At 37.7% G+C, this 25,223-nt stretch overlaps 1 protein-coding gene across 3 annotated transcripts in view; it reads right to left on the bottom strand.

Moving 5' to 3' along the window:
- Positions 1-3,645: 3,645 nt before the first annotated feature.
- DPH5 (diphthamide biosynthesis 5) overlaps positions 3,646-25,223 on the bottom strand; it is a 37,414-nt gene continuing 15,836 nt past the window's right edge. The window contains exons 5-8 of one of the 3 annotated variants that reach the window (XM_005542571.5): positions 17,326-17,446; positions 10,956-10,995; positions 8,148-8,251; positions 4,493-6,149 (exon numbers count right to left, since the gene is read on the bottom strand). In XM_005542571.5, coding sequence (XP_005542628.2) covers positions 5,926-6,149; positions 8,148-8,251; positions 10,956-10,995; positions 17,326-17,446 — 489 coding nt within the window. In that variant the 3' untranslated portion in view covers positions 4,493-5,925. Of the gene's footprint in view, positions 3,831-4,492; positions 6,150-8,147; positions 9,070-10,955; positions 10,996-17,325; positions 17,447-25,223 lie in introns of those variants that run through there. The other 2 variants (XR_012417205.1, XM_074000691.1) reach the window with 2 other exon arrangements.

Genomic DNA, 25,223 nt, shown 5'->3' with positions numbered 1-25,223 from the left:
TTCAACTTACAGAAAATCAATAGATGCTAAAACTGAGATATCAGTCTTAGAATTACCTAACAAAGACCTTAAAGCAGATATTTAAAATGCTCAAACAAGCAATACAAAAATGCTATATGAAATGCTCAGACACCTACAGAAAAATACGTGACAAAGAAATCAAATAATCTTGCAACAAATGTTTAAAAAACAGAAGATACAAAAATAACCAAATGGAAATTTTAGAACAGTAACCAAAATTTTAAAAACATACAGAATGGACTCAACAGCAGAATGGAGAAGACAGAGAAAAGAGTCAGTGAATTCATAGATGGATAAAAATTATCAGCTCTGGGCAACAGAGAAAACAGACTGCAATAACAACAATGAACAGAGCTCAGGAACCCGTGGGACAGTAAGAAATGTCTAACATTTATATTTATCAGAATTTCTCAAAGACAGGATAAAGTATATAGTGCTGAAGGAAGATCTGAAGAAATAATGGCTGTAAACTTCCCAAGTTTGGTGACGTACACATAGAGTCAAGAAGTTGGGCAAACCCAAAACAGAATAAACCCCAAAATGTCTACACCATCTCAAACAATTCCAATCAAAATCTCACAAGCTCTTTTGTATATGTCAACAAGCTCATTCTAACATTTATATGGAAAGGCAAAGGAACTAGAATAGCTAAAACTACTTTGAAAAAAGAATGTTAAAGGAACCACACCACCTGTTTTTAAGATTTACCATAAAGCTAAAGTAATTAAGACAGTATAGTATCACAGAAGGGAGAGACACACAGATCAACAGAACAGCAAGAGTTCAGAAAGAGACCTACATAAATATGGCTTAATGATTTTTACAATGGTGCAGAAACAATTCAATGGAAGAATAGTCTTCTTATCAAGATGTTGTAACTAAACATCTACATGCCAAAAAAAAAAAAAAAAAAAAGAGTGTGGATCTAAAACTCACTTCATACAAATATTGAGTCTGTTGAATTTGGTGATGGGATCTTAGACATGGCAACAGAAGCATAATCCATATAAGAAAACATAAACTGGATTTAATCAAAATTTAAAATGTTTGCTTTATCAAAAATGGTTAAGGGAATGAAAGGACAAGCTACAGATGGGGAGAAAATATTTGCAAGTCATATATCTTACAAAAGCTTTTATCCAGAATATGTAACAAACACTCAAAATTTAACCATATGGAAACCATCCAATTTAAAAGTAGGCAAAAGACATGAAGAGATGCTTCATCAAATAAGATATAAGAATGGTGAATAAGCACATGAAAAGATGATCCACATCATTAGGCATTGGGAAATACAAATTAAAACCACAACAAAGACACCACTGCGGCCAGGCATGGTGGCTCACGCCTGTAATCCCAGCAATTTGGGAGGCCGAGGCAGGCAGATCACCTGAGGTCGGGAGTTCGGGACTGGACTGACCAACACGGAGAAACCCCGTCTCTACTAAAAATATAAAATTAGCTGGGCGTGGTGGCACGTGCCTGTAATCCCAGCTACTTGGGAGGCTGAGGCATGAGAATAGCTTGAACCCAGGAGGCAGAGGTTGTGGTGAGCCGAGATCATGCCATTGCACTCCTGCCTGGGCAACAACAGCAAAACTCTGTCTCAAAAAAAAAAAAAAAAAAAAAAAAAAAAAAAAAGACACCACTACACACCTATCGGGATAGTTCAAAATACTGCCAATATGAAGTGCTGGCAAAGATAATACAATGCTGGCGAGAATGCAAAATGTACAAGCACTTTGGAAATCATTTTGGCAGTTTCTTATAAAATTAGGTGCACACTTAATCATGTAATCCAGCAATCCCTCCGGATATCAGGCAAAAACCTGTTATGTTAATGTTTTAACAACTTTATACATAATCGCTAGAAAGTGGAAACAAACCACTTATCTCTCAAATAGTGAATGGATAAAAATGGATAAACAAACTGTAGTCTATCCATATGAGAGAACACTACTTAACAATAAGGAGGAATGAACTAGGGGATGAATATAAAGGGAGAGTGGGAGATCTTGTGGGTGATGAAACTGTTCTGTATCTAGATTATGGAATGGGGTTTCACTACATGATAATTTTAAAGAACTTTATAGTATTAAAGAGCTAAACACTATTAAATAAATAAATGTATGCAGCCTTCAGGTATTTCCATTTTAACTAACACTGGGATTTCACTACTGTTCATCCTTTCCCTGCTGAGTAATGCAGTGTTCATTTTACAATTTCATTAAATTGAGATTAAGTTACATACAGAACAGGATTGCCAGATTTAGCAAACAAAGGAACCTAGTTAAGTTTAATTTCAAATAAAAATTTGGTAGGTTCCCTACTAACACCCGTGGTAGCTTTTTTCTTTTATCCTTGGTTTTCATCAGTTTTACCTGTTATGTTAGGTATGATTTTCTTTATTTCATTTGGGGTTCACTCAGTTTATTGGATCTGTTGAGTTGACAGCTTTTTGGCTTTGACAGAATTTGGGGTAATTCTGGCCTGTAAGTTACTTATATTTTCTTCTGCCCTATTTTCCTTCTATTCTTCTAGAAATCCAGTTACGTAAGTTAAATTGCTTGATATTTCCCCAAATGGCATTGAGGCTCTGTGCTGTTTTCCTTCTAATCTTTTCTTCTCTCTTCCTCAGATTGGACAATTTCTTTCATGTATCATCTGTATTCTCCAGTTAAACCCATTTTTTTTTTTTTAATGTTTCCACTTTTGGGGTGAGAGTATACACTTATATGCATTCATTACAACCACACTACCTTTTCTTTTTTTTGAGACTGAGTCTGGCTCTGTCGCCCAGGCTGGAGTGCAGTGGCCGGATCTCAGCTCACTGCAAGCTCCGCCTCCTGGGTTTACGCCATTCTCCTGCCTCAGCCTCCCGAGTAGCTGGGACCACAGGCGCCCGCCACCTCGCCCGGCTAGTTTTTTTTTTTTTTTTTGTATTTTTTAGTAGAGACGGGGTTTCACCGTGTTAGCCAGGATGGTCTTGATCTCCTGACCTAGTGATCCGCCCGTCTCAGCCTCCCAAAGTGCTGGGATTACAGGCTTGAGCCACCCCGCCCGGCATCACACTACCTTTTCTTCCATGAACATAGTTCTAAAAACTGCTTTAAAAATAACCTTGTCTGCTAATTCCACTATCACCTAGTTTATGTTAGGATTTTTTTTTCTATTGTCTGCTCTTTTTTTAAAACCATAAGCTATAAGCCGTATTTCCTTATTACTTTGGATACCCTATAGCATTTTATTGTATTCAGGTCATTGTTTATATGTTATGCAGATTCATTTTATTATACTCTGAAGAGTGCTAAGCTTTGATCTCATTTAAATTATTGGCTAATCACCTTGATTTTACATTATGTTAAAGGTTTTATCCTTAGTTTTAGCATAAATCTTTAGTCTTGTGCACAGCCTTTATTAATACATGGCCATTCTGGGGCTTTGGGAAGCTCAAAGTTCTATCAAGCCCTTCTAACTTGTCAGAATTCAAACTTGAAACTCTGTCTTCTGTTGCAAAAGAAAACAGCCATCTCTGTTCAGCTTCTTGAGCCTTCCAACTGTGGCTTTTCACCAAGGTCCATGGAGTCTTCCTGGGGCCTGCACGGTTCGAGAGTTAGCTAAGGATTCAAGGAGAGATCATATGCAGACAGGAAGCCTCCTCCATTTCTGACACCTTCATTTCTAGGATCTGCTGCTTTAATTTTCAGTCCTTCTAGCAGCCCTTAATTCCATCCTAACACCTCAAGCCAGTAAGACCGCAACTTTCTCTTGAGTTCTAGCCATGCCTTACCACACAGTCTGGGAATGACCTAAGGGGAAAAATCATATAATAGTTCACAGCTGGTTTCAGTGACTCCCTAGAGTTTTTAGACCATTGTTTATTATATTTTGTCCACAGTTTATAATTGGGAGGGTTTGGACATTACAAGCTATAACACCATTACTAAAACCAGAGTTCTTCATTTTATAGTTCTTAAATGTTTAGTTTAACATATGAGAACAAAAGAATATACAACTGGTATTTAAATGTACTTGGCTCTCTCCCCTTCTGTGTCTAACAGATTGAAAATGACACCAGGCATGGTGGCTCATGCCTGTAATCCCAGCACTTTGGAAGGCCGAGGCGGGTGGATCACTTGAGGTCAGGAGTTCAAGACCAGCCTGGCCAACATGGCGAAACCCTATCTCTACTAAAAATAGAAAAAAAAAAAAAGCCAGGCGTGGTGCCGCATGACTGTAATCCCAGCTACTCGGGAGGCTGAGGCAGGATAATCGCTTGAACCTGGGAGACAGAGGTTGCAGTGAGCCAAGATTGCACCACTGCACTCCAGCCTGGGCTACAGAGTGAGACTGTCTCACAAAGAAAGAAAAAAAGAGATGTTTCATATATATATAAAAATATATTTTATCTCGAAGTAAAATAAGTCGAATAATCTTTAGCTAATTGATGAACCCAGGGAGTAGGGAAATCTTTGTTCAACTTCCAATGGATTTATTAAGGGCTCAGAAAAATTGGTTAGGCCATGGAAATACTTAGAGTTGAACCAACTGAACTAGCATATTAAGAAAGCTATTTCTATTCAGAATTGACAAAAAATATAAAACTCTTTGGTCATGAAATAGAATGACCTGTGGTCATAAATGGAGTGTTATTTAAAACTAGTAAGATGTGTGACTACTCGCACATATACAATGGCGTATTAACTGAGTTAAGTGATATGGCATTATCTTGACTAATCCATTGTTGCCTTCAAACTTACATTTTTACAAATTTTATTTTGTAGTCAGCAAGTTTTCCATTTGTCTGCTTGGATGTGAAAGATGCTATTTAAAACCAAACAGCAACTGTACAAGACTGGCTGAACATTTATAATTAAACAATTACATAACCTCCAAAATACAGCAGAATATGAGCCACATAATTAGGATGTCAGCTAACCAAGACAGTGAATTCAGAAGAATGTCATTTTGTGGCATGTGCTCAGCTGAGCTTTAGGTCAGACTGCTGGATGGAAATGTAATCTTTCTACCTTTGTTTATATACAGTAATACCAGCTGCTGTCAGGACAACTCATGCAGTCAGGACAGCTAACTTTTTTAAAAAGAAGAAAATTATAAACATATTTTGTGAATGTTTACTAATCTCTTATTTGCTTTTCTTGGCACTCATAACTTCTACCCTTTAAAACTGAGATTCAAGTGATTCAAATTCCAGTTACCTCTAAGTTATATTCTGTTAACAACCATCTTGTATAAATTGGTTTCATAAATAAAAACTGCTCTTAAATGATTCTGTCAGTGGATGTCTATCCACAAGCTTTCCAGCCTGGTCTGCTCTGTATGTGTACATCCTGAAAAGTTGCCAAAATAGCAGCAACAACTGATGATATCATAGGGAAAAAACTCACTGCCACGGGAAACCAAGCATTGTTGAGTCAACTTCTTTTTGGTCGCTTGTTTTATACTTGCTAGATAAGCCAAAAGACCTGTTTGTTACACAAATGTGCATGCATCCATGTATTAGTCCATTCTCACACTGCTAAAGAAACACCCGAGACTGGGTAATTGTAAAAGAGGTTTAACTGACTCACAGTTCCACGTGGCTGGGAAGGCCTCAGGAAACTTACAATCATGGTGAAAGGCACCTCTTCACAGAGTGGCAAGAGTGAGAATGAGAGCCAGTAGGGGAAATGCCAGACGCTTACAAAACCATCAGATCTCATGAGAAGTCACTATCATGAGAATAGCATGGGGGTAACCACCCCCCATGATTCAATTACCTCCCACAACACCTGGGGATTATGAGGATTAAAATTCAAGATGCGACTTGGGTGGGGATACAGCCAAACCATATCAATCCATATATGGTTGAAATTTAAATTAGACAATAGTAAATATCTACATTCAAAGTCCATCTATGCTTTGAGATTCTGAGCTATTTTCTGGTATGGAAAAGAGATTTAGCATCTCCATCTCTATTGGATGTATGCTGCCTCCTGTGATGATCAAGGAATGCAATGGTTCTCCCAAGTCCACAGTACACATTTGCTGTAAAGTGCCTGCTGCAATTTTCTGGTCGTCTGCTCCAACCCTGGCTAAGCCAACACAAAGTGTCTCCTCGGTGATTGCTATTAAAAAAAAAAAAAAAAAAAAGATACTGCCATTCAATTCAGCAAATGCATCATCCTGTCCAACAGTCAAACAAACATCAGTACCACAAGTACATTTCAAGAAGCCCCAAATATCTTAAATCTCTTTTGCCACTTATGGACCAGTTATCCATTAATTCATCCAAGGGATTTTCTAAATCATTTGTATTACCTAATATTATAAAAGAGTACTTTCAAATTTTACCCTTTTCAGAATTCCAAAGGCTTACATTAAGCTTTTAGGACTTGACAGGCTATACTTATACTCTACAATTGCACAGCATTTGTTTTAAAATAAGTTCTGAGTAAACAATGTTTATTACACACTTACGTTTTTAATAACTTACTTATGTTCATATTGACCTAGCTATACTGAAGAAACAATGAGATTATGAAATAAATTCACAGATTTGAGTTTCTCCCTTGCCAATGTGATAAACTTCAGTTTTCTGTTTTTAAAATGTAATACTCTCTCTTTTAAATCATGGTAATGAGAGCTAAGATAGTAGATACGAGACTAGTAGATTATAGATTCCTTAACAAATAATGAGCATTTGGCATGATTTATGTCTTTAAGTTCAAAAGAGCCAGCCTTAATGAGCTTTAGTATTATTGACTCTGGTGCTACTGCTAAAGAGCTGACCCTTTAATGGTTGTATTGTTTAATTGGGAAAGGGGTCTTGATTGAACAATGATCAAAAGGGGGCAAATGATTTATCCAAGGACAAACGGGAATGCAAGCAACCTCTGTACAAAGTTATGGATATAGAACAGCCTTGCAGACTATTTGTTTCACGACTGTAACATGGCCTACTAATGAGAATAAAATAAGCAACAATCACTCAAGAATCTCTTGACCAGGCGCAGTGACTCGCACCTGTAATCCCAACATTTTGGGAGGCTGAGGTGGGCGGATCACTTGAGCTCAGGAGTTCGAGACCAGCTGGGCAACATGGTGAAACCCCATCTCCACCAAAAATACAAAAAAATTAGCCGGGCGTGGTGGCATGCACCTGTAGTCCCAGCTACTCAAGTGGCTGAGAATGGCTTGAGCCCGGGAGGCAGAGGTTGCAGTGAGCCATGATTGCACCATTGCACTGTAACCTAGGCAACAAAGCAAGACTCCATCTCAAGAAAAAAAAAAGATCACAGTGGGTCGGGCGCAGTGGTTCACACCTGTAATCCCAACACTTTGGGAGGCTTTGGGAGGCCGAGGTGGGAGGATCGCTTGAGCCGAGGAGTTCGAGAACAGCCTAGGCAATATGGTGAAACTCTGTTTCTACCAAAAACACACAAAGAAATTAGCCAGGCATGGTGGCATGCACCTGTAGTCCAGCTAAGGTGGGAGGATCACTTGAGCCCAGGAGGTGGAGGCTGCAGTGAGCTGAGATCGCGCCTCTGCACTCCAGCCTGGGTGACAAAGTGAGACCCTGTCTCCAAAAAAAAAAAAAAAAAGAGAACCTCCCATAAAGATTTACTGACAATAAACATTATTATTATACACCACACACTGTGTCTACATATTAGGAATATAATAACAAATTTTCTCATATTTACCCTGAAGAAAACTATTCCTAGTCTCAGTGTTAAGAATGAAAAGAGGGAAAATAAAAGTAGGATAAGTATATTTTTGCAGGACAGATCTCACCATTGATTAGGGATAACATGATAGATACATTTTACAAAAATATTTATATTCTAATATATTTATATCAAATGTGACTGATGTTTAATTTGTGAAAAATCCTCACGTTCTGGAACGGTGTTAATTACACTATAAAAGAATGCCAATTTTTTTTTCTTACAGTACAACTTGAAGCCTATGGGATTAAAGTTGGACAAAAATGACAAGAAATAGTACAATACGAAAACACTGACTCTTGCTTCCACAGTGGTATGAGTCAATATTAAGTCATATACACATCTAAATGCAGCAACAGAGGAATAATGTGAGAGCCCTTCTAGGGTCTTGAGTACCTGGTTCTTCTCCTCGTATTCTTTGATTTTGAATAATCTCCAGAAGCTGCTGGGCTGCTTGGTTTACACTCATATACCGTGGAGGTTCATAGATCTTCCTTCCCCTATAGGTAGAAAACTAGATGCCACTGTTCTTAGCCATTAAACTACATAATACATTATTAATGCAATTACTCTCCCAGGTATACTCAAGTACCACAGTCTACATTCTGTTTGATGTTTTTTACATATACTCACTTTAAGCATACACAAAAGCATGATGATTGTTCATTTCTTAAGCTTTTTCATTGTTCTACTTCAACTTTCCTCTCATCTCACTGAAATGATGGCAGGAACACATAAAGATAGATGTCTAAATGAAAGTTATCTTTATTCAAAGTGATACCTTTGGCAAAAACAATTCAAAATAAGTGGCAATTTGGTCTATACTCTAGCTTAATCAGGTTTAGTGTCCTTTTTATGGCCATTTTTAAACCACATTTCTTCTTTTCACTGTTTCCTCTAAGAAAAGTAAACTAAAGCATCTTGGATGCTTAAAAGTCTCAGGTGATGTTTATTTCTGTATGCCTCAAAAGCCTATCAGGCTTGCCGAATTATCATATTAATAAAAATATAGCTATTGCAGGTCACATGTGGTGGCTCATGCCTGTAATCCCAGCATTTTTTTTTTTTTTTAATCCCAGCTTTTTGGGAGGCCGAGGCGGGTGGGTCACAAGGTCAGGAGTTCGATACCAGCCTGACCCACATGGTGAAACTCCATCTCTACTAAAAATAAAAAAATTAGCTGGGCTTGGTGGCGCACGCCTGTAATCCCAGCTACACAGAAGACTGAGGCAGGAGAATCAGTTGAATCCGGGAGATGGAGGTTTCAGTGAGCTGAAATCACAGCACTGCACTCCAGCCTGGGCGACAAAGTGAGATTCTGTCGCAAAACAAACAAACAAACAAACAAACATATATATACACACACACATATACATATATATATAGCTATTGTGGTTTATAATACATTTCATATAGATTATTTTAATGACTTTCAAAACAATTCTCTAAGTCAATTTATTCGGCCGGGCACGGTGGCTCACGCCTGTAATCCCAGCACTTTGGGAGGCTGAGACGGGCGGATCACAAGGTCAGGAGATCGAGACCATCCTAACACGGTGAAACCCCGTCTCTACTAAAAGTACAAAAAAAACTAGCCGGGCGAGGTGGCGGGCGCCTGTAGTCCCAGCTACTCGGGAGGCTGAGGTTGGAGAATGGCGTAAACCCAGGAGGCGGAGCTTGTAGTGAGCCGAGTTCGCGCCACTGCACCCCAGCCTGGGTGACAGAGCAAAGACTCCGTCTCAAAAAAAAAAAAAAAAAAGAAATATAAATGAAGCCACATATATAATCAAGTTTTCTGTAGCCATATTAACAAAAAAGTTTGTAAAAAGGCAATTTTTTTTTTTTGAGACAGTCTCACTGTGTTGCCCAGGCTGCAGTGCAGTAGTGTGATCTCAGTTCACTGCAACCTCTGCCTCCTGGGTTCAAGCAACTCTCTGCCTCAGCCTCCCAAGTAGGTGGGATTACAGGTGCGCGCCACCATGCCTGGCTAATTTTTTTTTGTATTTTTAGTAGAGACGGGGTTTCACCATCTTGGCCAGGCTGATCTCGAACTCCTGACCTCGTGATCCACCTGCCTCGGCCTCCCAAAGGAGGGGATTATAGGCGTGAGCCACAACGCCCAACCAAAAAAGGCAAAAATTTCAATAATATATTTTATTTAATCCAAAATGTTGTAATTTAACACCTACTCATATAAAAATTATTAAAGAGATTGTTTTTATATTAAGTCTTTGAAATCTGGTATGTACTTATAGCACATCTTAATTTGGATATTAAATTTTCACTGGAAATAGTTGATCTGTATTTAAATTTCATAAAATTTATAGTTGTAAAAGTAGATTTATATACTAAAGCTGTTTCAAACATACTTAAAAGTTTTCCAACAAGAGTATCATTTTTCAATTAATTAAAATTAAATGAAAAATTCAGTTCCTCAGTCACATTAACCACATTTCAAATGCTCCTTAGTCACAAGTGGGTAGTGGGTACTGTATTAGACACTGCCTAAGTAAAAAAGGATTAGTACTATCATTATACATATGAAGAAAATAAGGCTCAGAGATGGAAGTAACTTGCCCAAGAGCACTCACGTAGAGGCAGACTCAGGACTCAAACCCATGTCTTTTTTTTTTTTTTTTTTTTTTTTTTCTCACTCTGTTACCCAGGCTGGACCACAGTGGCGTGATCTCAGCTCACTGCAACCTCTGCCTCCCAGATTCAAGCGATTCTCGTGCCTCAGCCTCCCAAGTAGCTGAGACTAAAGGCACGTGCCACCACGCCGAGCTAATTTTTTCCTTTTTAGTAGAGATGGGGTTTCACCATGTTGGCCAGGCTGGTCTTGAACTCCTGGCCTCGAACAATCCACCTGCCTCAGCCTCCCAAAGTGCTGGGACTACAGGCGTGAACCATCGCCCAGTCTCACACCCATGTTTTCAGAATCCCAATGCATTAATTCATTCCACAAGCACTGAGTGTCTGTTAGATGCTAACCACTGTTCTCAGTGTTTAATCTATAAGATATATTGCTATTTCTACTCTATTATACTGCTTATCATTTCATAAGAATAAAAATGTTTAATGTTCACACTGTTAATGAGAGCTCATTTTCAACCATCTTTAGAACTCAGGTCATTTAAGTAGAATTTATTGAATTTGGTTCAAGGAAATAAAACAGATGTATGCATTCTCAGAATAATAACTTACTTGATTAGATTTTCCAAAGACTGCTCCTTTACTTTGATGTCTGTAGGAAGTAAAAATAGTTCTTTTAATTTAATTAAAAACTTTATCCAAAACCCTATGTGTAAACCTCAGTTAAGAGTCACCTAAATTTTGGGGAAACATTCTTCCCTCACACTTTAATTAGCCACTTTGTTACAGTAACATAGAGAAGAATGGAAGCTTGTGGTTGTGCCACTAGTTAGAAAACAAACATGAGCTTGGCCCTGAGACCATCCTGCTAACATCTAATTTCCTTTTGGAAAAGAAGACAAAGGAAAGAATTAGATAAACATTGGCAAATACACTACTAACAGCTAATCACAATCTTTGTTTTCATTTCTGCCAGCTAATAACTGCACAGACCCAACTGAAAGGCCTTCGATAGATATAAGTAGAAAAAAAATCTTTTCCACATTTAAAAAAGTCTTTTGCTTTCTTATGAATGTTAACACATGCCATAATTTTGAATAAATACTTTAATTCTAAGTATTCATGCTTTTAACAGGGATTTGAGCAGCAACTGTGTGTCAGACACTGTGCCAGAGACTGGGAGACCACAGGGACCTGACCAGATAAAACCTCTGCTCTCAAAAAGCTTGACAGTCCAAGCATCACAAATATTTGATTCGGTATACTTTTTAATCACTAATGCTTAACTGAACTATTTGGTAAAGGTAAAAAAGCAGAATCACTCTACATCCTCAAAGGAACTCAGTATACAACAGCAACAGCTGCTTCCTGCTTTACATGCTGAAACAAATGGTTCAGCCAAAGTTTGTTTTTGCAAAAATAAACATAGTGCAACTGAGGAGTCTTTAATAGCCTTATGCACATTTCCTAAGTGATTATAGAAGTGTTTCTTATAAAGAATATCCAAGAGTTTGCTTGGAAATTATAGCAGAGTTAATATTAAATACATATTTTTAAATGTTCTTGGAACCAGCACTGAAAGCCTTTTTCAGGTTTGAAATATATTTGTACTTGTCTGTCACATTATGGAGAAAAAAGTGAATGTCTGTTATTAAGAATGTGGCCTCCCTATAATCAATGGTGTAAGTCAACTTTTAGATTTCCATTAAATTATGTTTGTAAGATTTTAAAAATTTTAACCCATTTATTAATTCATTCACTTTGAGCTTCTGAAATGTTGTGATAATGAGATTTTTCATATTTTCAGTTTTCTTTACTTTTCAAATATGCTCTATAGAATCTGATTTTTAAAGTGAAGAGGGTTGAGGAGAATTTTTACAGGTAAATCCTTTTTAATCAAGGAATGCATTCGTGACTTCGTCTCAAGCCAGACCCCGTGTTACTTTTCCCTTGTCTTCAAACAGTCCATAATTTTTCTTCTCTATTTCTGCTTGCTAGAATGTAAGCGTCTCTGATTCATCTTAGTACCAGGACCTAGCATAATGTGAAGTACCCAGAAGACACTCCATAAATGTTTACTGAATAAATTTACTCATGTGGCTGCCCCACCACTCAGTCACCAACCCATCTTAAACTATCCGCCTTCTGGACAACCTAAGTCTAACTCTTTCATAAAGTCTTTGTTGACATCTCCTCAAATGCTTTTTGTTCTTGGAAAGATCTATACAATTAATGCTATCTTTTATTAACCTCTAATTGTATCATATATATTGGTCTTCTCTTTCTAAGTAAATTTTAAATTCTCTGTGTTTTCCTACCATGATTTACCCACACTAATCCCTACAGAACTTAACCCACAGCAAGCATTCAATAAATACATACTAATTTAAATAATGAGAATGCCAGACGATAAAACGATAAGAACTATGGTTTGAGGATTTGAAATCATGACATCCTATACCTCACAGCCTGTTCCTGCTTTTGTTAATGGAGCAAGGAAGATATATTGTTTAACCTTGTTTGTCTTTTCCCAGGAAAGCTAAGAAAAGTGACAGCTCTTAGAAAGAGAACTCAAGAGCCAAATTTCTGGTTTGTCCTTCCTGCCTCTCCATACAATAGAACTTAATTGTTCTTTAAACTTTCACATGCACAACACATTAGTTCCAAACTAGATTTCAAAGCTTTGAGAGCAGGACCCACGTCTATACTTTCTTGGTATTCCAAAAGAAACTAACTCTACATGGGGCATAGGGTAAGCACTCAATAAACACCTATACACTGATCTTCTATTTGCCTTTCCAAAGCTTCTGAAAAGATAAGCACTGCTTGCTCTCCTTCCTGTCACTTTTTCTTTTTTTCTTTTTCTTTTTCTTTTTTTTTGAGACGGAGTCTCGCTCTGTCGCCCAGGCTGGAGTGCAGTGGCGCAATCTCGGCTCACTGCAAGCTCCGCCTCCCGGGTTTACGCCATTCTCCTGCCTCAGTCTCCAGAGTAGCTGGGACTACAGGCGCCCGCCACCACGCCCAGCTAATTTTTTTATATTTTTAGTAGACACGGGGTTTCACCGTGTTAGCCAGGATGGTCTCCATCTCCTGACCTTGCCTGCCTCGGCCTCCCAAAGTGCTGGGATTACATGCGTGAGCTTCTGTGCCCAGCCTTTCCTGTCATTTTTAATGGCTATAAGGGGAGGTTATCAGGTAGCCTGCCTCTCAGATTCTTCCTTCCCTGTTCTGTTTTAGAACCTTTCAGTACTGTTGTAAAACACACATTCTAGTATCTGAGCTCCAATGAATCCCCATTTTTCATCCCTCAGATACATCTTCTTCAGCAAAAGTCCTTTCAAAAATTATCGTTCACCTGTCATCTACTTTGACCTTCTACCCACAGCTGATCTTAACTGGATCGAACTTTGGGATAACAAGATAGATATATCTGATGGCATGGTCCACACCAACTCATAAGTCTTACAGTGTCCTTTTTAGTAAGGACTATAAAAAAGTAAGACCAGTCTCTTTTTACATGGAAAATTCAAGGACAAAATTATAAAGCTAATTAATGATGAATGAAGCACTAAATCACACTGGCAATAAACTAAAATAAGAAAACGTCATACTAGCTGATTGCGAATATTGGCATAAGACAAAAGAAAATGTGTTAGAGAAGAGTTTATGGCCTAATCTAGATCTATAATTAATTAGATGTCAAGAATAAAAGGAGGCCAGGTGCAGTGGCTCAAGCCTGTCATCCCAGCACTTTGGGAGGTCAAGATGGGCAGATCACTTGAGGCCAGGGGTTTGAGACCAGCCTGGTTAACATGGCAAAATCCCATCTCTACTAAAAACAAAACAATTAACCAAGCATGGTGGCACACTTCTGTAATCCCAGCCTCAGGAGGCTGAGGCAGGAGAATCACTTGAACCTGGTAGGCAGAGATTGCAGTGAGCTGAGACTGCACCACTGCACTCCAGCCTGGATGACAGGGTAAACCTTATCTAAAAAAAAAAAAAAAGAGAGAAAAATGGAATTAAAAGGAGTGTATTCTGGCTGGAATTGATTGAACTAGCAAGAGTTAAAAGATTTTCTGTGCCAATGGGTAATAAGACCAAGTCTGAGAATATAGACTAAATAAAACTTCAGTTAATTTCCATAAATATTTATTTAATGCCTACACTGTGCTAGACTTCCAGACATTAGGAAGAGAATAATGAGCAAGATAAAGTCTCTGCTCTTACGACGCAGTGAAGAAATCAAGTTAATAAGGTAATTCATATGGCTGGTAAGACTATGAAAAAAGTAGCGTAAGGTTATAACACATCACTGAAGGGATTCAGGGTGCAGCACATGAGATTAGATAAAATTTCACTCAAGATCAGGAGTCAGCAAATTTCTGAAAAGGGGCAGACACATTTTAGGTTTTGAGGACCATATGGTCTCTGTCACAACTACCCATCACTGCTGTTGTGGCATGAAAGTGGCCATAGATAATATATAAATGAAGGTGCATGGCCATGTTCCAATAAATCCTTATTTACAAAACAAACAGCAGGCCAGATGTGATCCATGGGTCCTTGTTTGCTAATCCCCGCTCTAGATATTAATTTCTATCCTAAGAAATGCCAATCATTAGTAAAAATGTATAATAATATTTTCTATTAAGACATACGGCCAGGCACTGTGGTTCACTCCTCTAAGCCCAGCACTTTGCGGGGCCAAGGTGGGTGGATTGCTTGAGCCCAGAAATTCGAGACCAGCCTGGGCAACATGGCGAAACCCCATCTTTACAAAAAATACAAAAATTAGCTAGGTGTGGTGGCATGTGCCTGTGGTCCCATACCTAGAAGGCTGAGGTGGGAGGATCACTTGAGTAATGGGAGGTTGAGACTGCAGTGTGATGAGATTGTGACACTGCACTCCAGCCCGGGAGACAGAGCAAGACCTTGTCTCTTAAAAAACGAACAAACAAACAAAAAACTTACTGTGTTGCTTAAAATTAAATATTGTTAAATAATAGAGAATTGGTTATATTATGCAAATAGCTTAAAAATTTTTGGCAAACAGGCCGGGCGCGGTGGCTCACACCTGTATTCCCAGCACTTTGAGGGGCAGAGGCGGGCAGATCATGAGGTCAGGAGTTTGAGACTAGCCTGGCCAATATGGCAAAACCCCATCTTTACTAAAATTACAAAAATTAGCTGGGTGTGGTGGCAGGCACCTGTAATCCCAGTTACTCGGAAAGGCTGAAGCAGGAGAATCGCTTGAACCCGAGAGGCGGAGGTAGCAGTGAGCCAAGATCGCGCCACTGCAATCCAGCCTGGGCGACAAGAGCAAGGCTCCATCTCAAAAAAAAAAAAAAAAAAAAAAAAGGCCGGGTGCAGTGGCTCATGCCTGTAATCCCAGCACTTTGGGAGGCTGAGGTGGGTGGATCACGAGGTCAGGAGATGGAGACCACCCTGGCTAACACAGTGAAACCCTGTCTCTACTAAAAAACTACAAAAAATTAGCCGGGTGTGGTGGCGGGCACCTGTAGTCCTAGCTACCCAGGGAGCCAAGGCAGGAGAATCGCTTGAACCCGGGAGCCGGAGGTTGCAGTGAGCCGAGATTGCGCCACTGCACTCCAGCCTGGGCGACAGAGTGAGACTCTGTCTAAAAAAAAAAAAAAAAAAAAAAAAAAGTGGCAAACAGAAATCTTTTCTAATGTTCTGAATATCTGTATTTAATATACAGAGGCCAAAATCATGGGTTTATCTGCCCTGATGTTGTGCTATGTGATAGACATTTTGGTGAGTGACTTCACACAGTTTCACTAAGACAGTACAATTCAAAGTATGATCTCAGGACCAATGCCAGTATGTGAGCTTTGTGTTACCAGTAAATGATGAAGTAACTACAGGAGTAAGAATATGTACAAAATTTATGGTAACTTGACACTGACATAAAAGATTGAAAATTTAAAAATCAAACATATGTTTTAAACAACCCAACCATGGTTCTTTACCACAAATAGTTTGAGAAGTACTGCTCTATACAACTCCATGAAGGAGGAGGAATTATTCCTATTTGATAAATATGAAAGCTAAGGAATGTTTACAGTATTCTCTAGCTAGTAAGTAGTAGCACTGGGATTTTGTCTTCTGATTCCAAGTAGAAGTATCATTTCAAAGTTATCAAAAATGTCAGTTAGCTGTGTTCTGTTCAGTCACAGATTAAGTCTTTGATACCAGTATTTCTTTCTACAACATATGCTACTAAAATAGGGGCTGATTAGCAAAGGTGAGTCAGTAAAATTTCAGTGCCTCTGCTAGAAAGAAAACACCATGCCTTTCTGAATCTCAGTACTATTATCTGGGTAAACAAAGACAGTGATCCCAGCCAGCTCTTTCCACACGAAACAGGAAATGGGATTTGAGCAAGATGGTACAGTGAAATGAGCTATTATTAAAAGGCTATCTGATTCTCCCAGTTCTGCCACCAACTGACTAGGTGACATTGGGGAAATAATTCAATATTCTGGGCCTCAACTTCATCTGTAAAACAGGCTTCAGTAAGATGATCTCCAGAGTCTCTTTTAGATCTATCATTGTGAATCTGATAGCATCAAGACTGCAGTATTCAAAGAACCTCCCTAGGAAGGTGCAGGATGGTCCTTGGTAAGACTTGCTCAGTGCATGTCTATTGGATTGCAGTAAATCCTTGATGGACAAATGAGTAAGATATGGAATACTGGAGAGGATCTACTAGGACATAAGAGGGAGCAGCATAACTATGGTGTGTATGCAGAAATAACCACGTGGTACCTGAAGCAGAAGATGCATCTCTCTCTAAGAGTGTAGGAAAGAGTGTGGTCTGCATAGAATGGCTAGACTGTGTCTTTTCTTACCTCTAGCTAATTATCCATACAACAGTTTTTACCTTAACACAAAATCAAAAAAAAGAAAAATATGATAGTTCCATATTGTTACTTCAAGGAAATTCCCAAACCCTTACCGAGTAAACATAATGTGTGCATGCCATTTTGTCTGTTCTTCTTCACTTTGTCAAAGAAGCTTTCTGGTCTCCAAGTGTCTGTCCAAAAAACAATAGAAACTGTCTCTCCAAACTTATATAACTAGAAAAAAAAAGCACATTAATTAATGATGGAACAATTCGCTACTATTTCATAGATAAGGAGAGAATTTAATCATTTTACAACCAAAATAAAACATGAAAACCCAACTTGATATGGGTTGGGGATCAAATCTGTCACCAAAAAAGGTAACAGGAACTTCTCTTTGGTTCATGGTAACTGGTGTCTTTCTGACGCCAGTAGTAGGTAAATTTCAGTAATAAGTTTCTAGTATTTCTGCATTCTGTATAGGAACATGTATAACAATTTCATAATTTAGCTATATAGTGTTACTAAAAATACTGAAATGCAAAGAACCCAGGAGAAAAAAAAAAAAAAAAAAGAGTTCTGAGCAATCAGAGCAGGGTTCACAAAGTTAATATTGTTCTCATTTTACAGATGAGACCATCAAGGCTTAGAAAGATCAACTGACTTAGCTAGTCACATAGCTAACTAATATAAAAACAAATACTTAAATCTAGTCTGAGGGAATGCTCCTTTTCATCACACTATCTCAATAAAACCAAGTATATACTCACTCCTGCCATTGTTCCAAACCTACAGTCCCTTAATTTGACAAGATTCTATTTGTTCCTTTACTACAGAGTTCAGGGGTGAGGGCCTTTTTCCAAACCTCCTCTTTAACCCTCATGTGGCCTACCCCACTTCACCATCACTACAACCAAGAAGCTTGCTTCTCTGATCCAGACTGGCTGAACTAGTTCACTTAAGTAAGTCCAATTTCAAATCTTACGCTGAGAAAATCTACTTTTGAATTCTGGCTCTGCAACTTGTTGGGTGTGTGATATTACCCTAAGACTTTATCTCTAAAATAGGAATAGTGATAAAATTCTGTTCTTCCTACTCTTCAGGTTGTGAGGATCATATTACATGTAAAAAGTTATTCAAACTGTGAAACAATAGGTTAATATTAGTTCTTAGCACTGAGCAAAGGATATTTATTTTCAAAGACTTAATATAAAACAGGATACTAAAGTTGTATAAAGATTTCATTATTCAATTTAAATAGTACTTGAAATAATTTATAATAGAACTGGTAAGCACTAGACTCTGAAAGTCCCATCTAGTCCTCTGCCACAAATTAACTGTGTGCCTGAAATAGCCGTGTGACTTCAGGAAGTCACTTTTCTCAGCCTTGGGTTCTTCATTTAAAAATGCAGAAACTGGGCCGGGCGCGGTGGCTCAAGCCTGTAATCCCAGCACTTTGGGAGGCCGAGACGGGCGGATCACGAGGTCGGGAGATCGAGACCATCCTGGCTAACACGGTGAAACCCCGTCTCTACTTAAAAAATACAAAAAACTAGCCGGGCGAGGTGGCGGGCGCCTGTAGTCCCAGCTACTCGGGAGGCTGAGGCAGGAGAATGGCGTGAACCCGGGAGGCGGAGCTTGCAGTGAGCTGAGATCCGGCCACTGCACTCCAGCCTGGGCGACAGAGCGAGACTCCGTCTCAAAAAAAAAAAAAAAAAAAAAAAAAGCAGAAACTGGTCTGGAGCAAGGATTAGTCATCCTCTGCTTCCAGTAGCCTAAGGCTTGTCAAATCAGTTTCAGAGGCTCTGCAAGAGATGAGGCGAAGACAGGCAGGAAGGAAACAGAGAGAGTGGGGCATTCAGGTGCTTCATCCTTAATTCCCTAGAGCAGCTCGACGTTTCTCAGTTTTTACATAATGAGGTCCTATAAACTATAATCAATACTCATAATGGTGACTTTGAGTTCTAAAGGGAAGGCTCATCATGTTCCTCATAGGCCACAGTCTACATCTTACCTACCAAGAAGCTTTACTCCAAAGTCCATTTGAAAGCTGCCTAAATACGTATTCTCTCATAGAAGTTATGCTATTCAGTAGCAATCGAATTCACAGGTCAGTGTACCAAGACGTACCAAGACCCATGTAACTCCAAATATTCAGTCATGAAACTTCCTGCCACATGTGACAAGGTTTCTCTGTAACAAATGTATTTCTGGTTCTAATGTGGAATGCCAGGAATATGTTCACTCTGTGCCAAGCTACCAGGAATGGTCCGGGCCCTGCTGAGAGGTTCCATTATTATTATTAGGTGATGAGAGGCAAACTTAGCCAACATATACTTGTTACAGATCATCTACTATGTACCAGGTATTATGCTAGTCACAGGTTTAAAATGACAGGTAAAACATAGCTCCGGCTCTCATGGATTGTGCAGTCTTGCTCATGTCTCATACAGCAGGGAAAGGCTCTGCAGTCATGGCACTGGTTCTTATTATGATTAATCACGGACAAGTCAAGTAATGTTCCCAAGCCTTGGGAGGAACCCTTCTACAAAATGGGTATAATAACTGTAAACATAAAAATGTGGTTTTTTAGGGTTGAATGACACAAAGTATGCAGAGTGCCTAGCAGTGCCTTGCACATGGAAAAGTCTCAGTGTTAGGAATTTGATGATATAATAATGATAATGTTTTAATAATGATGATGTTCTAACATGCTGTGCCCTGCTATAATCCAACTGCTTTTCTTATTGGAGTAAGCTCAAAAATATTAAATATTTGAAACTACATTTATGATTTCATTCTGACAAGTTCAACTGTTCACATTCTAAAAAGGATTTTTCACGTCTCTGATCAAATTATGAAATATTAGTATTATTCCATAAAAAAACTTCAAGGTAAAATTGTTAAAAAATTATATATGCAATAATACATACTTTAAATGAGTCTTAAATACTTTAAGAGTCATGGGAATACAGTCATGGAAGGAAATAAGTTCTTCATTCAAAAAGAAAGTAATAGACCACTTAAGAAAGAACTGAGATGCAAGTCACATATAAACACTATCTAAAGCATTTTGTGTAGCAGTGTCTTTGAATTGTCTAATTTGAGAGATTAAAGAAAACCTCACACAAGCACTGCTCTCCAGGACCCTGATTTATAAACTGTAACCACTCCTATAGCTGTGGTGCAAACTTCTTCAGTGAATCCTGGAATATTATGCAAACAATTTCACCATATGTCAATACCTCAAAGAACAAAAGAACCAGTTCTTTGTGTTTCACAATCCAAGGGCTCACCAGTGAACTATACTAGAGCAAAATCACACACTGATGACAACTGAAATTGCAGAAGCCTAAGTATTGAGCCATCCTATAATACTAATATAAGCCTTTGTGCTGTAATCACTTTTCCTCCAAAACATTATCTGCAAATCTCAATTTAAAGACTACAGAAACAGCTGTTTTATAAGAAACAGTAGGTAAACACAGGCCTTTTTAAATTTTAACCTGGAGTAACCTATAGAGAAAGCAGTTTACCTAACTTATATTGGATTATGTTTTATCTAAGACAAAAACCAAAAAAACTCAACTCAAAACATCCACTTATTAGGCATAAGGCACAATCTAGTCAGAAGATGCACAAGACAGACAATAGCAGGTAGTAATAATTATTATTAAATATGCTATAGACTCTAAGCATTATAAGAATTCAGCATTTCCCCCACTCAGAGGGCATCTGAAGGCATCTTCTGAAAATACAAGGTGTAAGCTAGACCTTGAAAAGACAGTTAAGATTTAAGACTGGAGAAGCCAAACATGGGGAAAGAATGAGATACTATGAACAAAGTAACAGAGGTGGGAAGTCTTGGGCAATATTTAGAATGGCATTAAGCAATTACCTAGAAATAGCTAACTGTACCTGACTTCTCTCTAAACATATATCTAATTCCTGACGTCTTATTTAGTGCCAATTCCTGTAAATTCGGCTGTGTAATTTATGTAGCTGACTAGTCATTTCTTTTCCTACAACTATGGTTTGAGCCCTCAATGTCACTTGCCTGAATAACCTTAACAGTCTCCTAACTCATCTCATAGCCATCAATATTTATTTCCTTTTAGAAGCATAGATGCTTTGTAAAACTCCATTTTAGACTTCAATGCTTTTGTTATTTTGTATGATAAAAATATTTTCTGTGGTATTTAAGTTAAAAAATCTGTTAAATTAAGAAAAATTAAACTTGTTAAGAACTCTATTAAGCCCTGCAAGTATCATATATTTATATCCTAAATTAAATCAGTGAAATCTGTGAAGTAAAAGAAAGCCAAGCCAGCAAAACTGTCAAAAAATGTACCACAAAACCACATAATCAAGAGTGATTAGTTTTCTCTTCTATACAGAATACTGGTCTTGGGGTTGGGTTTTGTTTGTTGTCGTTTTTATCCCCACATACAATCTGCTTACCACTGATGTAACACTGATTTTTGATGACACTAAGAAAGAGTATGCACATGGCCACACACTAGGTACATAAAGTTGAATGACTATGTGGACAGAAGAGCTACAGGATTTATAATGAGAGCCACTTGTAAATTAAATTTTAAAATGACAATTTAGAGCATATAATTTCAAAGACAAGATTGAACTCCATGGTGGAAGGCAGGGGGTTGGGGGAAAAAAATAAATAAGAAATTCAACCCAGCAAGTACTTGTTACATATTGTATATGCATGGCACTGTGATAGACTGTAACGGCAGACAGGAAAATCAGTAAATCAAAGCATTTATAATATAAAATCATAAACATATATAACATGGCTTGGGTGTGCCCCCAACCAAATCTCATCTTGTAGTTCCCATAATCCCCACATGTCGTGGGAGGGACCTGGTAGTGGGAGGGTGAAGAGGGGGGCAGTTACCTCCATGCTGTTCTCGTGATATTGAGTTCTCACGAGGTCTGATGGTTTCATAAGGGGCTTACCCCCTCTTTACTCTGCACATCTCCTTGCTGCTGTCATGTGAAGAAGGCTGTGTTTGCTTCGCCTACAGCCATAATTGTAAGTATTCTGAGGCCTCCCCAGCCATGCTGAACTGTGACTCAATTAAACTTCACAGTTTATTGACCTCAAAGTCAATTTAACCTCAAAATTGAGTCAAAATTGACCTCAAAGTCAATTTCCCAGTCTTGGGTATGTCTTTATGAGAAGCATGAGAATGGACTAATACAACATACAAGTAAATGAACATTCTATATAGGATGGGGATTAATTTACCAAAATTGTTTTAATAGAAGAATGGCACAATTAGATTTACAATTTAAAAAGAAAACTATGAAGTAGGAAAAAAATGATGGTAAGGTGGCTATTAAAAAAAAATAATGATTAGAACCAGTAATAAGTGGAAACAAAAAGGAAGAAAAAAAATTAAGTATGCTCATGACTTAGCAGGTAGTCAAAAACTGTTGCTAAGTGACTAAAAGAATAGAAAGAGCTTAGATTGTTTTCTTCTAAGACCACAGAAGGATGTAGAACTCTAGATGATAAAACCTAGCTTAATACAAAGAACACTAAAACTACGTGTTCTTTGTATTAAGCTAGAGTTTTTCATTACTACGTTAGTCCCTGGACAACAATGAAACCAATTAATGATTCTGAAAACTAACAAGAAGAATCACTACAAAGTTGACAATGCTGACTATCACACTGAATGTTGTGGTATTAAAAAAAAGGGAGGAAATGAGTTGTTACTTTCAGAAAGTAACATACATTTTTCCAAACTAGAAATGCATTATATAAACAGATGAACATATGGCAATACTCAAGGTCACTCATGCAATAGCAAGAGAAAGTGGAAACATTTCACAATGATAGGAAATTATACAACCTTTTCTCTGAAGTCAGCCACAACTGATAATGCAGTTTTTATCTAGAAATCATTGCTACCTAGTTTCATGGAATTGTCTCATTTATCTGCCTTTCAAAATGTTTTAAAAACATTTCAGTCACCAAATTTCTACAAGAGAACTAATATATTCTATCACACAAATGATTAAGATAATAAAATTATATATAAAGAAGTATTTCAGAATTTTTAATTTCTTCTAATATTTGTTTGGCCTATAAGATTGAGTAAATATACACATACTAAGTGTTGAATAAAAAGACTGAAATATGCCAAAATTGGTAATTGTGGATACCTCTAGGTGGTGGTACTATGGATGCTTTATTTTCTTTTTATAATCAATATAGCTTCCTAATTTTCTATGAGTATAGAAATCATTTATTATCAAGGAAAATGGTTCTTCTAAAGCAGGAACAATGCTAAATGGAAGCAATTCTGACTATGTCTAAGCTGCTTCTGCAGAAATGTTAAACTCAAGAATTCAAGAAAAGGGCTTTATTCTCCTATCTTCTGTGTATTGAGAAAAATCTCTGATTTATTAAGATTGATCCTCAATTTATTAAGCAAATTTTCATTACCACGACATCTGAACACAACCAACATGCCTGGCTTTAGACATACAAATAGGCTTTTCTTTCATTAGAAAAATCTGAAAAATGTTAAACAATTACAAGTGTTAGAAATGTCTGTTAGGAATTTAAAAACATGATTTTAAAGTATATGTGTTTATAACTATTATCTTAATGTAAAAAATCCTAAAATTTATTGAATGAAAATTTGAGTACCTAATAGTATCTCAGTCAAGATAATCTTTCCCAAATGTTGGTAAAGACGCTGGCTTTTTGGCTTCCAAATCTATAAGATATTAGAGCTTATCTAGTTTAGTAATTTTCATACATTTTACTGGCACTTAGTGTATATTTAGTTCTTTTTTTCTAAATGAACTACTCTTAAGTAGAACATCAATAGAGTTAAAGATAATAATTGGGCTCCCTGAAGATCTAAATATTTGTTATTTGTTGTTATGTCACTACTTCATTATCTGCAGAATCCCTAAAGCATCTTCATATATCATGGTGTGGTTTGAAAACCAGCTCTCTCATCCAATCACCCTCCCAATCCTCAACACATACCCTTACGGTAAAGAAATCTGAGATCCAGAGAAGTAAGATGATGCCTTAGTTACTGCCTAGGCAAGAAGTAAAACGAAGGCCTTTTAATTTGAAGTTAAATTCTAAATCTTTTCCATTATATTTTTCCTCTACCAATTCTACCCAATATGTGGTCAATTTTTATTCAACATACATATTCTAAGCCTTGTGTTAACTGACTCCCTAGATAGCCAAGGTTTCTTTGGTATTTATTTATGTGCATATTTGTATGTATGTGTGTGTTTCTGCAATACCTTACAAATTCCCTAAAGTGCTTCTAAGACTCTCTCTTTTAACTACACTTCTCTCTCTGTTGGGAATGCCTTCTGCCCTTTTGCCTATCTAGCTAACTTCTTATAATTCATTTTTTTAACCACTTTACTGCATTATCATTCACATAACAATGACCCTTTCAAGCGTATAATTCAACACTTTTTAGTAAATTACCATGCTGTGCAACCATTGCCATACTTAGTTTTAGAACATTTTTCATCACCCAACTAAGACCCCTTATGTCCATTCACAGTTAATCCCTGTAATGCCCAGCCCCAAACAACCATTAATTACTTTCTGTCTCTACAGATTTGCCTTTTGGGGACACTTCATGTAAACAGAATCAAATAATACATGGTGTTCCATGTCTGGCTTCTTTCATTTAACATACATGTACTTAATATCTACCCCATGACTTTAACTCTTCCCAAGACATTAGTAGAGCCTTCCAAGCAACATCCATACCCTCAAGAGTCTAGGAGTAAGATAAACATAATACTACTCTTCCACATAATCAATTCTATGATTAATCTATGGTCCTGAAAGCACAGGAAGACTGGCACAGGGCTCTTACTGAAAGGAGGCAACTGCTCTAGCAATGACAAGTTTAACAGAACCAACCAAAGTAGGAAGCCAACTGAGCAATAGTAATAGAAGAGTCCTGCCCTACAGACAAGTTTTTGTGGGGTA

Source organism: Macaca fascicularis, chromosome 1 (assembly GCF_037993035.2).
Source record: "Macaca fascicularis isolate 582-1 chromosome 1, T2T-MFA8v1.1".
Classification (NCBI taxonomy): Eukaryota; Metazoa; Chordata; class Mammalia; order Primates; family Cercopithecidae; genus Macaca; species Macaca fascicularis.
This window is presented reverse-complemented; position numbering and strand designations above follow the sequence as displayed.